This window comes from Mauremys reevesii, linkage group 7 (genome assembly GCF_016161935.1).
Source record: "Mauremys reevesii isolate NIE-2019 linkage group 7, ASM1616193v1, whole genome shotgun sequence".
NCBI lineage: Eukaryota > Metazoa > Chordata > Testudines > Geoemydidae > Mauremys > Mauremys reevesii.
The window spans coordinates 124982671-124996999 of record NC_052629.1 but is presented as its reverse complement, the minus strand read 5'-3'; the positions used below and the strand labels follow the sequence as shown (position 1 = coordinate 124996999).

General features: G+C 70.2%; 1 protein-coding gene across 1 annotated transcript in view; it reads left to right on the top strand.

Moving 5' to 3' along the window:
* The window catches only part of LOC120368916 (laminin subunit beta-2-like), a 49031-nt gene extending 35403 nt beyond the window's left edge, over window positions 1–13628 (top strand). The window contains 11 exon segments of the mRNA XM_039481649.1: window positions 108–292; window positions 3163–3271; window positions 3273–3344; window positions 3346–3397; window positions 3793–3996; window positions 4849–4993; window positions 10684–10891; window positions 11094–11235; window positions 11925–12101; window positions 12877–13036; window positions 13135–13628. Of these exon segments, the coding sequence (XP_039337583.1) occupies window positions 108–292; window positions 3163–3271; window positions 3273–3344; window positions 3346–3397; window positions 3793–3996; window positions 4849–4993; window positions 10684–10891; window positions 11094–11235; window positions 11925–12101; window positions 12877–13036; window positions 13135–13271 (1591 nt within the window). The 3' untranslated portion in view covers window positions 13272–13628.
* Window positions 13629–14329: the final 701 nt, after the last annotated feature.

Sequence of the window (14329 nt, the reverse complement as noted above, 5' to 3'; positions counted from 1 at the left end):
GGGGCTGAGCCCACGCCAGGCAGAGATCAGTGTCCCACAGGCGGGCTGGGGAGGGCAGGAGCAAGGCTGGCACTGTGCCCCAGGGCCTCACCCTGCCCTGCCCACAGGCAGCACATCGGTGAAGCCACAGAGACGCTGACCCAGCTGGAGGGTGAACTCACCATGACACAGGATGAGAACTACAACGCCAAGCGCGCCCTGGGCACCCTGGAGCGTGGCGCCCGCGGCCTCAACCTCACCCTGCACGACCTGGCACGCCAGCTCCACCTGCTCAAAAACTCCAACTTCCTGGGTGAGCTGGGCCCTGGCAGCGGGCTCTGGGGCTGGCACCACGGGGGCAAGAGTTTCCCTGCGGGTGGCACTGAGGAGCCCCAGGGGCAGGGGCTTCAGGGGGGTGGCACCGGGGGCCCCAGAGGTCAGGGCTTTTAGGAGGCAGGAGTCTCACTGGGCGACTCTGGGGGGGCTGGCAGCAGGGGGCCCCGGGGGCAGAGGCTCGGGGGTGCTGGCACTGAGGGGCTCATCGGGGCTGGAGCAGAGGGCCCCCGGGACGGAGGCTGTAGGGGGCTGGCACTGGGCGATTCTGGGGGGGCTGGAGCAGGGGGCCCCTAGGACGGAGGCTGTGGGGGGCTGGTTCTGGGGGGGCTGGAGTAAGGGGGACCTGGGGGCAGAGGCTGTGGGGGGCTGGTTCTGGGGGGGCTGGAGCAGGGGGATGTGACGATGCAGTTCTGGCAGGACCCAACTGAGGTGCCAATTCAGGACAAATTGCTCAAACAGGGCAGTTACAGCCCCAGGCTGGGGCTTTTCCACCTCTAAGGCACCAAACCAGCCAGACAAAAGGACTCTGGTCTCACCCCACTGGCTAACCACAAGTCACACAAGCAATTCCCTTAGACACTCCAGTCTCCCAGTATCCCCACCAGTGCACTCGTCCTGGGGATGAATGGTTATGAAAACCAACACCCCAATAAAAGAAAAAGGTTCCCTCGATCCCAAAGGACCAAGCCCCAGACCCAGGTCAATATACACATCAGATCTTACCCACAAATCACGCTGTTGCCAATCCTTTAGAATCTAAAATCTAAAGGTTTATTCATAAAGGGGAAAAGCTAGAGCTGAGAGCTAGAACTGGTTAAATGGAATCAGTTACAGACAGTGATGGCAAAGTTCTTGGTTCAGGCTTGCAGCAGTAACAGAATAAACTGCAGGTTCAAATCAAGTCTCTGGAACATCCCCCGCTGGGATGGGTCAGTCAGTCCTTTGTGCAGAGCTTCAGCTTGTAGCAAAGTCCCTCCAGAGGTACGACGCAGGATTGAAGACCAGATGGAGATGAGGCATCAGCCTTATATAGGCTCTTCCAGGTGTAAGAACCTCTTTGTCCTCACTGTGGAAAATTCCAGCAAAATGGAGTCTGGAGTCACATGGGCCAGTCCCTGCACTTTGCTGAGTCACGAGGCGTGTCTGCCTTCTCTCCATGGGTCCATTGTGTAGCTGATGGTCCTTAATGGGCCCTCAAGCAGGCTGGGCAGAGCTAACACCAGCTTGTCTGGGGTGTCTCCCAGAAGCAGAGCATAAGTTTGAAGTACAGACAGGACAGAGCCAATACTCATAACTTCAGCTAAAAGTGACACATGCACCCAGACAGCACAATCCTAACCAGCCACCCCTAACCTGCTCTTAGACACCTTAGATGACCCCCTTCACTTAAGATTTGGTGCCACTACAGGACCTTGGTTGCAAACCATGTTCTATATGGTCCCAATTTATATCAATAACGTCACAGGGGACCTGGGGGCAGAGGCTGTGGGGGGCTGGTTCTGGGGAGGAGCAGGGGCCCCAGGACAGAGGCTGTGGGGGCTGGTTCTGGGGAGGGAGCAGGGGCCCCAGGACAGAGGCTGTGGGGGCTGGTTCTGGGGAGGAGCAGGGGCCCCTGGGGGCAGAGGCTGTGGGGGCTGGTTCTGGGGAGGGAGCAGAGGCCCCCAGGACAGAGGCTGTGGGGGCTGGTTCTGGGGAGGGAGCAGGGGGCCCCTGGGGGCAGAGGCTGTGGGGGCTGGTTCTGGGTGGGAGGGAGCAGGGGCCCCGGGACGGAGGCTGTGGGGGCTGGTTCTGGGGAGGGAGCAGGGGGCCCCTGGGGGGCAGAGGCTGTGGGGGCTGGCGCCGAGGAGCAGGGGCCCCAGGACAGAGGCTGTGGGGCTGGTTCTGGGGAGGGCAGGGGCCCCGGGGCGGAGGCTGTGGGGCTGGTTCTGGGGAGGAGCAGGGGCCCCGGGACGGAGGCTGTGGGGGCTGGTTCTGGGGGAGGAGCAGGGGGCCCCCGGGGGCAGAGGCTGTGGGGGGCTGGCGCCGAGGGAGCAGGGGGGCCCCGGGACAGAGGCTGGGGGGGGCTGGTTCTGGGGAGGGAGCAGGGGGCCCCAGGGCGGAGGCTGTGGGGCTGGTTCTGGGGAGGAGCAGGGGCCCCCGGGACGGAGGCTGTGGGGGCTGGTTCTGGGGAGGAGCAGGGGCCCCGGGACGGAGGCTGTGGGGCTGGCGCCGAGGAGCAGGAGGCCCCTGGGGCAGAGGCTGTGGGGCTGGTTCTGGGGAGGGAGCAGGGGCCCCGGGACGGAGGCTGTGGGGGCTGGTTCTGGGGAGGGCAGGGGCCCCTGGGGCGGAGGCTGTGGGGGCTGGTTCTGGGGGAGGAGCAGGGGCCCCAGGACGGAGGCTGTGGGGGCTGGCGCCGAGGAGCAGGAGGCCCCTGGGGACGGAGGCTGTGGGGGGCTGGTTCTGGGGGGAGGGAGCAGGGGGCCCCCAGGACGGAGGCTGTGGGGGCTGGTTCTGGGGGAGGGCAGGGGCCCTGGGGCGGAGGCTGTGGGGGGCTGGTTCTGGGGGGGAGCAGGGGCCCCGGGACGGAGGCTGTGGGGCTGGTTCTGGGGAGGAGCAGGGGCCCCTGGGGCGGAGGCTGTGGGGCTGGTTCTGGGGAGGGAGCAGGGGGCCCCCAGGACGGAGGCTGTGGGGGCTGGTTCTGGGCGGGAGGGCGCAGGGGGCCCCCGGGACGGAGGCTGTGGGGGGCTGGTTCTGGGGGGAGGGAGCAGGGGGCCCCCAGGACGGAGGCTGTGGGGGGCTGGCGCCGAGGGAGCAGGAGGCTCCCTGCCCTGGGCGGGTGTCTCTCACTGCCCGTCTGCTCCTCCCCAGGTGCCTACGACAGCATCCGCCAGTCCCACGCCCAGTCACGGGCGGCTGAGCACGATGCCAATGCCTCCAGCCTGGCAGTGCCCAGCTCTGTGGCGACTCGGCTGCCACCCGGCGCGCTCGGAGCAGCTGATGGCACGGAGGAGAGACTTCAACCGCCAGAGTCACGGCCAACCGGCGGCGCTGGCGAGCTGGCCACCAGGACCGAGCGCTGCAGCTGCGGGAGGTCAACGAGAAGGTGGGGTGGGGAAGTGGGCGGGCGGGGATGGGCAGGGTGGGGCGGGTGGGGGATGGGGGCTGAGGGGGAAGAGGGGCGGGCGGGGGATGGGCGGTGTGGGGCGGGCGGGGATGGGGCTGAGGGAAGTGGGGCGGGCGGGGATGGGCAGTGTGGGCGGGCGGGGATGGGGGCTGAGGAAGTGGGGCAGGTGGGGGATGGGCAGTGTGGGGCGGGTGGGAGCTGGGGGCTGAAGGGGAAGTGGGGCGGGCGGGGGATGGGGGCTGAGGGGGAAGTGGGGCGGGTGGGCGGGGGATGGGGGATGTGGGGCAGGGGGCAGCAAGCCCATGGCACAGCAGCTCCAGGCGGCTACCCCTAGCTCCGGGGGTGTCCGGCCCACAGTGCCCTGCTGCTCACAGGTGTGTGGTGCCCCCGGGGATGCCCCCTGCGCCAGCAGCCCCTGCGGAGGGGCCGGCTGCCGGGACGAGGATGGCAGGCGCCACTGTGGGGGCCTCAACTGCCAGGGAGCGGTGGCCACGGCCAGCAGCGCGCGGGAGCGGGCCCGGCACACCCAGGCCGAGCTGCACCAGGCCATGGGTGAGGTGGACGTGCTTTTCCACAAGGTACGCAATGTGGGCGGGGAAGGGAGTGGGCAGCAGGGGAACCTGGCACGGAGAGGGACTCCAGGGGCAGGGCGTGGGCTGCAACTCCCATCCGTGGGCAGGGGCTGTGGGTGGCACATGGCTCCCCCGAGTGTGGGCGCGTGGCTCCCCCGTCCGTGGGCGCGTGGCTCCCCCGTCTGTGGGCAGTGCCTGTGGGCACATGGCTCCCCCATCCCTGGGCAGTGTGGGCATGTGGTTCTCCTGTCCCTGGGCAGTGCCCGTGGGCAGCGCCCATGGGCAGCGCGTGGCACCCCCGTCCGTGGGCAGTGTGGGCGCGTGGCTCCCCCGTCCCTGGGCAGTGTGGGCGCGTGGCTCCCCCGTCCGTGGGCAGTGCCCGTGGGCAGTGTGGGCGCGTGGCTCTCCGTCCGTGGGCAGTGTGGGCGTGGCTCTCCGTCCTGGGCAGTGCCCGTGGGCAGCGCGTGGCTCTCCGTCCGTGGGCAGTGTGGGCGCGTGGCTCCCCCGTCCCTGGGCAGCGTGGGCGCGAGGCTCCCCCGTCCGTGGGCAGTGTGGGCGCATGGCTCCCCCGTCCCTGGGCAGTGTGGGTGCGTGGCTCCCCCGTCCCTGGGCAGTGTGGGCGCGTGGCTCACCCGTCCGTGGGCAGTGCCCGTGGGCAGTGTGGGCGCGTGGCTCCCCCGTCCGTGGGCAGTGTGGGCGCGTGGCTCCCCCGTCCGTGGGCAGTGCCTGTGGGCAGCGCGTGGCTCTCCCGTCCGTGGGCAGCGTGGGCGCGTGGTTCCCCCGTCCGTGGGCAGTGTGGGCGCGTGGTTCCCCCGTCCGTGGGCAGTGTGGGCGCGTGGCTCTCACCTCTCTGGGCAGGTGGCCGAGGCCAAGGGGAAGGCTGACTCGGCCCGGCTGAGGGCGCAGGCGGCGCTGGACAAGGCCAACGAGAGCAGGGCGCGTGTGGAGCGCTCCAACACGGCTCTGCGCGAGCTCATCCACCAGATCAAGGGCTTCCTGAGCCGTGAGTGCCCAGCCCCACCCCCCGCCAGGGAGCCCCTCCCCTGCGCCAGCTGTCCCGGGGGCCCCGGGCGCTGCTCTGGGGCTGCTCCCCACCAAGCCAGGCAGGACTCTGGGGAGCCTCCTCTCCCTGGGAGCAGCCTGTCTGCAGGGCAAGAAGCTCCCACGGCTTCACCTCCTGGGTCTCTGCTTGGAGCATTCAGCATCCTCTGCCCCTCCGTGCGCTTCCCCCAGCAAGTCCTCCCCGGCGGGGTCCTGGGGGGGCCACAGGGTCCTGCCCCCCCACTTCCCAGTCAGACGTGACTCTCAGCCAGCCGGGAACACAGAGGTTTATTCGATGACAGGAACAGGGGCTAACACAGAGCCTGTAGGTACAGAGAACCGGACCCCTCGGCCGGGTCCATTCTGGGGGGCAGTGAGCCAGACCCCCACGTCTGCACTTCACTCCTCGTCCCCAGCCAGCTCCAGACTGACACCCCCTCCAGCCCCTCCTCTCTGCTCAGCTCCTTTCCCGGGCCAGGGGGTCACCTGATCTCTGTGTCTCCAGCACCTTCAGTTGGCACCTTTGCAGAGGGGGGGCCCAGACCATCAGTTGCTAGGAGACAGAGTGCCAAGCATTTCGGTGCACTGGCCCCTTCCTCTGCAGCAACCACCCCCCCTGATCCCACCCCCTAGATATTAAGAACTGCAGAGGGGAAACTGAGGCACCAACACCGTATTCAGAGCAAACATTCAGAACATTCCCAGTTCGTCACACGAGTGTGGTGGGGCTGTGGCGCTGGGTACCCCCGGGGCAGGATGGGTGTTGTCATGGGGCGGGGATGGAGGATGGCAGGGCACTGGGTGGGGAGGGGAAGGAATGGGGGGTGCCAAGGCAGTGGGTTGGGGGGCAAGCACTGTCTGGAGAGCAGGCCAGGACTCGCAGGCGGTGTCTGGGCTGGGGGCAGTGTGGGGGCGGTGTCAGCAAGGGCACATTTTGGACCTGGGGTGGGCACTGTGGGGCAGCGGCATGGAGAGCACAGTGGGCGGGGTGTTGGGGTGGGGCAGGGCAGGCGCTGGGGATGGGGCGGGCACTGGGGCAGGGGCATGGGGAGCACAGTGGGGCGGGGTGTTGGGGTGGGGCAGGGCAGGCGCTGGGGATGGGGTGGGCACTGGGGGCAGGGGCATGGGGAGCACAGTGGGGCGGGGTGTTGGGGTGGGGCAGGGCAGGCGCTGGGGATGGGGTGGGCACTGGGGCAGGGGCATGGGGAGCACAGTCGGGCGGGGTGTTGGGGTGGGGCAGGGCAGGCGCTGGGGATGGGCGGGCACTGGGGGCAGTGGCATGGGGAGCACAGTCGGGTGGGGTGTTGGGGTGGGGCAGAGGCGGGCACTGGGGGCAGGGGCATGGGGAGCACAGTCGGGTGGGGTGTTGGGGTGGGGCAGGGCGGGCACTGGGGGCAGGGGCATGGGGAGCACAGTCGGGTGGGGTGTTGGGGTGGGGCAGGGCAGGCGCTGGGGATGGGGCGGGCACTGGGGGCAGGGGCATGGGGAGCACAGTGGGGCGGGGTGTTGGGGTGGGGCAGGGGGCACTGGGGCAGGGGCGGGCACTGGGGGCAGGGGCATGGAGAGCACAGTGGGGCGGGGTGTTGGGGTGGGGCAGGGCAGGCGCTGGGGGCAGGGGCATGGGGAGCACAGTCGGGTGGGGTGTTGGGGTGGGGCAGGGCGGGCACTGGGGGGGCAGGGGCGGGCACTGTGGGGGCAGGGGCATGGGGAGCACAATGGGGCGGGGTGGTGGGGTGGGGCAGGGCAGGCACTGGGGGGGCAGGGGCAGGGGGAGCACAGTGGGGCGGGGTGTTGGGGTGGGGCAGGGCAGGCACTGGGGGCAGGGGCATGGGGAGCACAATGGGGCGGGGTGTTGGGGTGGGGCAGGGCGGGCACTGGGGGCAGGGGCGGGCACTGTGGGGCAGGGGCATGGGGAGCAGAGTCGGGTGGGGTGTTGGGGTGGGGCAGGGGCGGGCACTGTGGGGGCAGGGGCATGGGGAGCACAGTCGGGCGGGGTGTTGGGGTGGGGCAGGGCGGGCACTGTGGGGCAGGGGCATGGGAGCACAGTCGGGTGAGGTGTTGGGGTGGGGCAGGGGCAGGCACTGTGGGGCAGGGGCGGCACTGTGGGGGCAGGGGCATGGGAGCACAATGGGGCGGGGTGTTGGGGTGGGGCAGGGCAGGCGCTGGGGGCAGGGGCATGGGAGCACAGTGGGGCGGGGTGTTGGGGTGGGGCAGGGCAGGCACTGGGGGCAGGGGCATGGGAGCACAATGGGGCGGGGTGTTGGGGTGGGGCAGGCGGGCACTGTGGGGCAGGGGCGGGCACTGTGGGGGCAGGGGCATGGGAGCAGAGTCGGGTGGGGTGTTGGGGTGGGGCAGGGCGGGCACTGTGGGGGCAGGGGCGGGCACTGTGGGGCAGGGGCATGGGAGCACAATGGGGCGGGGTGTTGGGGTGGGGCAGGGCAGGCGCTGGGGCAGGGGCATGGGGAGCACAGTCGGGCGGGGTGTTGGGGTGGGGCAGGGCGGGCACTGTGGGGGCAGGGGCATGGGGAGCACAGTCGGGTGAGGTGTTGGGGTGGGGCAGGGGCAGGCACTGTGGGGGCAGGGGCGGGCACTGTGGGGGCAGGGGCATGGGGAGCACAATGGGGCGGGGTGTTGGGGTGGGGCAGGGCAGGCGCCGGGGATGGGGCGGGCACTGGGGGCAGGGGCATGGGGAGCACAGTGGCGGGGTGTTGGGGTGGGGCAGGGCAGGCACTGGGGGCAGGGGCATGGGGAGCACAATGGGGCGGGGTGTTGGGGTGGGGCAGGGCGGGCACTGGGGGCAGGGGCGGGCACTGTGGGGGCAGGGGCATGGGAGCAGAGTCGGGTGGGGTGTTGGGGTGGGGCAGGGGCGGGCACTGTGGGGCAGGGGCATGGGGAGCACAGTGGGGCGGGGTGTTGGGGTGGGGCAGGGCAGGCACTGGGGAGCAGGGGCATGGGGAGCACAATGGGGCGGGGTGTTGGGGTGGGGCAGGGCGGGCACTGTGGGGCAGGGGCGGGCACTGTGGGGCAGGGGCATGGGGAGCAGAGTCGGGGGGTGTTGGGGTGGGGCAGGGCGGGCACTGTGGGGGCAGGGGCATGGGGAGCACAGTCGGGTGAGGTGTTGGGGTGGGGCAGGGCAGGCACTGTGGGGGCAGGGGCGGGCACTGTGGGGCAGGGGCATGGGGAGCACAGTGGGGCGGGGTGTTGGGGTGGGGCAGGGCAGGCACTGGGGGCAGGGGCATGGGGAGCACAATGGGGCGGGGTGTTGGGGTGGGGCAGGGCGGGCACTGGGGGCAGGGGCGGGCACTGTGGGGGCAGGGGCATGGGGAGCAGAGTCGGGTGGGGTGTTGGGGTGGGGCAGGGCGGGCACTGGGGGCAGGGGCGGGCACTGTGGGGGCAGGGGCATGGGGAGCAGAGTCGGGTGGGGTGTTGGGGTGGGGCAGGGGCGGGCACTGTGGGGGCAGGGGCATGGGGAGCACAGTCGGGCGGGGTGTTGGGGTGGGGCAGGGCAGGCGCTGGGGATGGGGCGGGCACTGGGGGCAGTGGCATGGGGAGCACAGTCGGGTGGGGTGTTGGGGTGGGGCAGAGGCGGGCACTGGGGGCAGGGGCATGGGAGCACAGTCGGGTGGGGTGTTGGGGTGGGGCAGGGCAGGCGCTGGGGATGGGGCGGGCACTGGGGCAGGGGCATGGGGAGCACAGTGGGGCGGGGTGTTGGGGTGGGGCAGGGGCGGGCACTGGGGGCAGGGGCATGGAGAGCACAGTGGGGCGGGGTGTTGGGGTGGGGCAGGGCAGGCGCTGGGGCAGGGGCATGGGGAGCACAGTCGGGTGGGGTGTTGGGGTGGGGCAGGGCGGGCACTGGGGGCAGGGGCGGGCACTGTGGGGCAGGGGCATGGGGAGCACAATGGGGGGTGTTGGGGTGGGGCAGGGCAGGCGCTGGGGCAGGGGCATGGGGAGCACAGTGGGGCGGGGTGTTGGGGTGGGGCAGGGCAGGCACTGGGGGCAGGGGCATGGGGAGCACAATGGGGCGGGGTGTTGGGGTGGGGCAGGCGGGCACTGGGGGCAGGGCGGGCACTGTGGGGGCAGGGGCATGGGGAGCAGAGTCGGGTGGGGTGTTGGGGTGGGGCAGGGCGGGCACTGTGGGGCAGGGGCATGGGGAGCACAGTCGGGCGGGGTGTTGGGGTGGGGCAGGCGGGCACTGTGGGGGCAGGGGCATGGGGAGCACAGTCGGGTGTGGTGTTGGGGTGGGGCAGGGGCAGGCACTGTGGGGCAGGGCGGGCACTGGGGGCAGGGGCGGGCACTGTGGGGGCAGGGGCATGGGAGCACAATGGGGCGGGGTGTTGGGGTGGGGCAGGGCAGGCGCTGGGGGCAGGGGCATGGGGAGCACAGTGGGGCGGGGTGTTGGGGTGGGGCAGGGCAGGCACTGGGGCAGGGGCATGGGGAGCACAATGGGGCGGGGTGTTGGGGTGGGGCAGGGCGGGCACTGTGGGGGCAGGGGCGGGCACTGTGGGGGCAGGGGCATGGGGAGCAGAGTCGGGTGGGGTGTTGGGGTGGGGCAGGGCGGGCACTGTGGGGGCAGGGGCGGGCACTGTGGGGGCAGGGGCATGGGGAGCACAGTCGGGGCGGGGTGTTGGGGTGGGGCAGGCGGGCACTGTGGGGCAGGGTCATGGGGAGCACAGTCGGGTGAGGTGTTGGGGTGGGGCAGGGCAGGCACTGGGGGCAGGGGCATGGGGAGCACAATGGGGGGGTGTTGGGGTGGGGCAGGGCAGGCACTGGGGGTAGGGGCGGGCACTGTGGGGCAGGGCATGGGGAGCACAGTGGGGCAGGGTGTTGGGGTGGGGCAGGGCAGGCACTGGGGGCAGGGGCGGGCACTGTGGGGGCAGGGGCATGGGGAGCACAGTCGGGCGGGGTGTTGGGGTGGGGCAGGGCAGGCACTGGGGGCAGGGGCATGGGGAGGACAGTCGGGTGGGGTGTTGGGGTGGGGCAGGGCAGGCACTGGGGCAGGGGCGGGCACTGTGGGGCAGGGGCATGGGAGCACAGTCGGGTGAGGTGTTGGGGTGGGGCAGGCGGGCACTGGGGGCATGGGCATGGGGAGCACAATGCGGCAGGGTGTTGGGGTGGGGCAGGGCGGGCCCTGGGGCAGGGCAGGCCCTGGGGGCAGGGGCATGGGGAGCACAGTCGGGTGGGGTGTTGGGGTGGGGCAGGGCAGGCGCTGGGGATGGGGTGGGCACTGGGGGCAGGGGCATGGGGAGCACAGTCGGGCGGGGTGTTGGGGTGGGGCAGGGCAGGTGCTGGGGATGGGGCGGGCACTGGGGGCAGGGGCATGGGGAGCACAGTTGGGCGGGGTGTTGGGGTGGGGCAGGGCAGGTGCCGGGGATGGGGCGGGCACTGGGGGCAGGGGCATGGGGAGCACAATGGGGCAGGGTGTTGGGGTGGGGCAGGGCGGGCCCTGGGGGGGCAGGGCAGGCACTGGGGGGGCAGGGGCCTGGGGAGCACAGTGGGGCGGGGTGTTGGGGGGGGCAGGGCAGGCACTGGGGGGGCAGGGGCAGGCACTGGGGCAGGGGCATGGGGAGCACAGTGGGGCAGGGTGTTGGGGTGGGGCAGGGCGGGCCCTGGGGGGGCAGGGGCGGTGGTGCTGACCCGCTCCCCGCTCTGCAGAGGAGGGGGCCGACCCCGACAGCATTGCGGCGGTGGCCGGGCGGGTGCTGGCGCTCTCCATCCCGGCCTCGCCCGACCAGATCCGCCACCTGGCCGAGGAGATCAAGGCGCGCGTCCGCAGCCTGGCCAACGTGGATGCCATCCTGGAGGAGACGGCCGGCAATGTGCGCCGGGCGGAGCAGCTGCTGCAGGACGCCCGCAGGGCCAGGTGAGACCACGGGGCGGGGTGCCAGGCACACCGGCTCTGGGGCTACCCGCCGGCGACGCCCACTTCCTGCACAGCCCCCGAGCTGCCGCGACGCTGTGGGGAGCCCACTGTAACGGGCAGGGGAGGGGGCTGGGCCCTGGCCCCAGGGACGGGCGGTGGGGCCAGCCCAGGGCCCCATGTGTTGCCGTGTGCCCGGGTGCAGGTTGCGGGCAGAGAGCGTGAAGAACGGGGCTGAAGTGGGGAGGCGGGCGCTGGAGGATGCCAGGCGAGCCCAGAGCGCCGCTGAGAGCGCCATCCGCAGCGCCAGCAGCGACATCCGCCACACGGAGGGCACCCTGAGCACGGTGAGCCGGGTACCCCCAGCCCCACAGCCAGGGCCGGGCAGCTCTGTCCTCCCCATGGGCTGGGAGAGAGCTGAGCCTGCGCACTTCCCTTCCGTGGGCCGGGGTCACGTGGCCTCCCCACCTCTGAGCCCAAACCGCCGGGCTGCAGCCCCTGCCAACCCCCGGGAGCTCCGCCCGGCCCGGCCCGGCCACCGAGCGAGCCCCTGTGCCGCGCGCCCGGGGCCGGGTTCCAGTCCTGGCTCAGCGGGGAGCAGCGAAGGGGCAGCCTGGCCAGCCCTTCTCGGCCTCCCTCCTCGTCTCTCCCGCGTCCGCCAGCCCCTGGCGAGCCCTGTGCCTAGCCCCTCTCCCTGCAGGCCCCGCTGGGCTCTCGGCTGCCGGCCAACTCTCCCTTGCTGGGGGTCAGCTGGCCAGGCGCTGGGTCTTTCTCGACACTCTGGGTCGGTTCCAGCCAGTCCTGCTGCCCCAGCCAGCTCCTGCCCCCTGCGGTGCCCAGGGGCATTTGAACCCTTCTGCACCATGGGGCAGCGATGGGCAACCCTACCCGGTACTCCGTCCCCACCAGTATCCCAGCCAAGCCCCCCACGGTCTGGGCAGTGCCAGGGCTGGGCACAGAGCGCTCATACGATCACAGCCGGTCCGGGCAGCGCTGGGGGGGCCCTGCCAGGTTGATGCCGCTTCCCCCCGGGCAGATCCAGCTGCAGGCGGCGAGCACAGAGCGCCAGCTGCAGGGCGCCATGGAGCAGGTGGGGCGGCTGGACAGCCAGCTGGGGGCGCTGAAGCTGAGACGGGCCAATAACAGCCTGGTGGCCACACGGGCCAGGGACACGGCCAACGCTGCGCAGGCCCGGGCCCGGGAGGTCAAGCAGGTGAGTGGGGGCAAAGGAGAGGAAACCCAGCTGGGGGCCCAGGGACTGGGAGGGGGCTTGGCTCTCTGGTTCAGGGCTGGAGGTGGCCAAGGCGGGGAGAGCCATGCTGGCTCTGTCCAGGGTCTGTGCTAGCCCGGGCGGGGCGGGGAGCCGGGCTGGCTCTGTCCAGGGTCTGTGCTAGCCCGGGGCGGGGCGGGGAGCCATGCTGGCTCTGTCCAGGGTCTGTGCTAGCCCGGGGGCGGGGGGCGGGGGGGAGCCATGCTGGCTCTGTCTTGTGGGTCTGTGCTGGCCCTGGGGGGAGCCCATTGGCCCTCATAAGAACGGCCAGACCGGGTCAGACCAAAGGTCCATCCAGCCCAGTATCCTGTCTACCGACAGTGGCCAATGCCAGGTGCCCCAGAGGGAGTGAACCTAACAGGTAATGATCAAGTGATCTCTCTCCTGCCATCCATCTCCACCCTCTGACGAACAGAGGCTAGGGACACCATTCCTTACCCATCCTGGCCAATAGCCCTTAACGGACTTAACCTCCATGAATTTATCCAGTTCCCTTTTAAACGCTGTTATAGTCCTAGCCTTCACAACCTCCTCAGGCAAGGAGTTCCACAAGTTGACTGTGCGCTGCGTGAAGCAGAACTTCCTTTGATTTGTTTTAAACCTGCTGCCCATTAATTTCATTGGGTGGCCCCAAGTTCTTGTATTATGGGAACAAGTAAATAACTTTTCCTTATCCACTTTCTCCACATCACTCGTGACTCGGCTGGATGTGGCACAGCTGGCAGAGGGGCGGCTGGAGGCCGGGTACCAGGCGGCACAGGAGCTGGTGCAGAACCAGGCACGTTCCGCGCTGCAGGCCAGGCTCCGGGCGGAGCGGCTGCGTGACGAGGCCAAGGCTCTCCTGCAGGATGCTCAAGGCAAGCTGCAGCGCCTGACAGGTGAGGAGTGGGGCAGGGGCACTGCGGGAACAGCCCTGGGCCCTGCCCATGCCAGGGTGCCAGCGGGGCAGGGCTCACCCTGCATTGTGTCTCCCCAGCGCTGGAGGGGTCATACCAGGAGAACGAGCTGGTGCTGGAGGAGAAGGCGGCCCAGCTAGATGGGCTGGAGGCCAAGGTGAAGGGCATCGTGGGTGCCATCAATCAGCAGATCCAGATCTACAACACCTGCCAGTGACCCCGAGTGCCCACCGGCCTGTCACCCCCAACCCAGCCAGCCCGTCCCCATGCCCAGCCCCCTCTCCATGTCTGCCAGGACCTGGGCTCCCCTGCTTGGCTCCAGCCCCCTGGGAGAGCCCTGCCCCCTCGGGACGTCCTGGGCCCCTGTCCCGGGCTGGCACGGTGCCCCTTCCGCAACCCAGGGCTCTGCGCTGCCTCCGGCCGGGGGCACCGGGACCCTGACCCAGCGCTAGGCTGGGGGGCTGAGGGGGACTCGCACCTGCCACAGCGGGCGGGGCGGGGCACAGGGGCCGCGAGACGAGGTCTTGCATCCTGTGGTGCTTTGCCCTGGCACGTGGCGGGGGCAGCTTGCGTGTGAATAAAGCCCTCGCCTGGACTCACTGCCTCTCTTTGTGGTTCCTGGGCTGGTGACAGACGGTGCAGGACAGCCGGGTCCCAGGCATACGCTGCCCACCCTGCCCCCACCTGCTCTCATGCAAACCAAGGCAGCCGGCAGACTGCGTCCTCCACCACTGCACCAGCCTGCTCGGAGCCGGAGCTGGGCCTGGCCTGGGCACGTGAGGGGAGGGAACATGGTGGGTTGGAAGCAGAGCTGCCAGCTGTGCACCCACCCAGCGGGGCGGGGGGAGCTGCGTGGCCATGAGGGGGAGGGCAGCCCTTATGCCCCAGCTCCTCTGCCCTCTAGATCCTCTCACAGAATCATAGACTATCAGGGTTGGAAGGGACCTCAGGAGGTGTCTAGTCCCACCCCCTGCTCAAAGCAGGACCAACCCCAACTAAATCATCCCAGCCAGGGCTTTGTCAAGCCTGACCTTAAAAACCTCTAAGGAAGGAGATTCCACCACCTCCCTAGGGAACCCATTCCAGTGCTTCACCACCCTACTAGTGAAATAGTGTTTCCTAATATCCAACCTAGACCTCCCCCACTGCAACTTGAGACCATTACTCCTTGTTCTGTCATCTGCCACCACTGAGAACAGCCGAGCTCCATCCTCTTTGGAACCCCCTTTCAGGTAGTTGAAAGCAGCTATCAAATCCCCCCTCATTCTTCTCTTC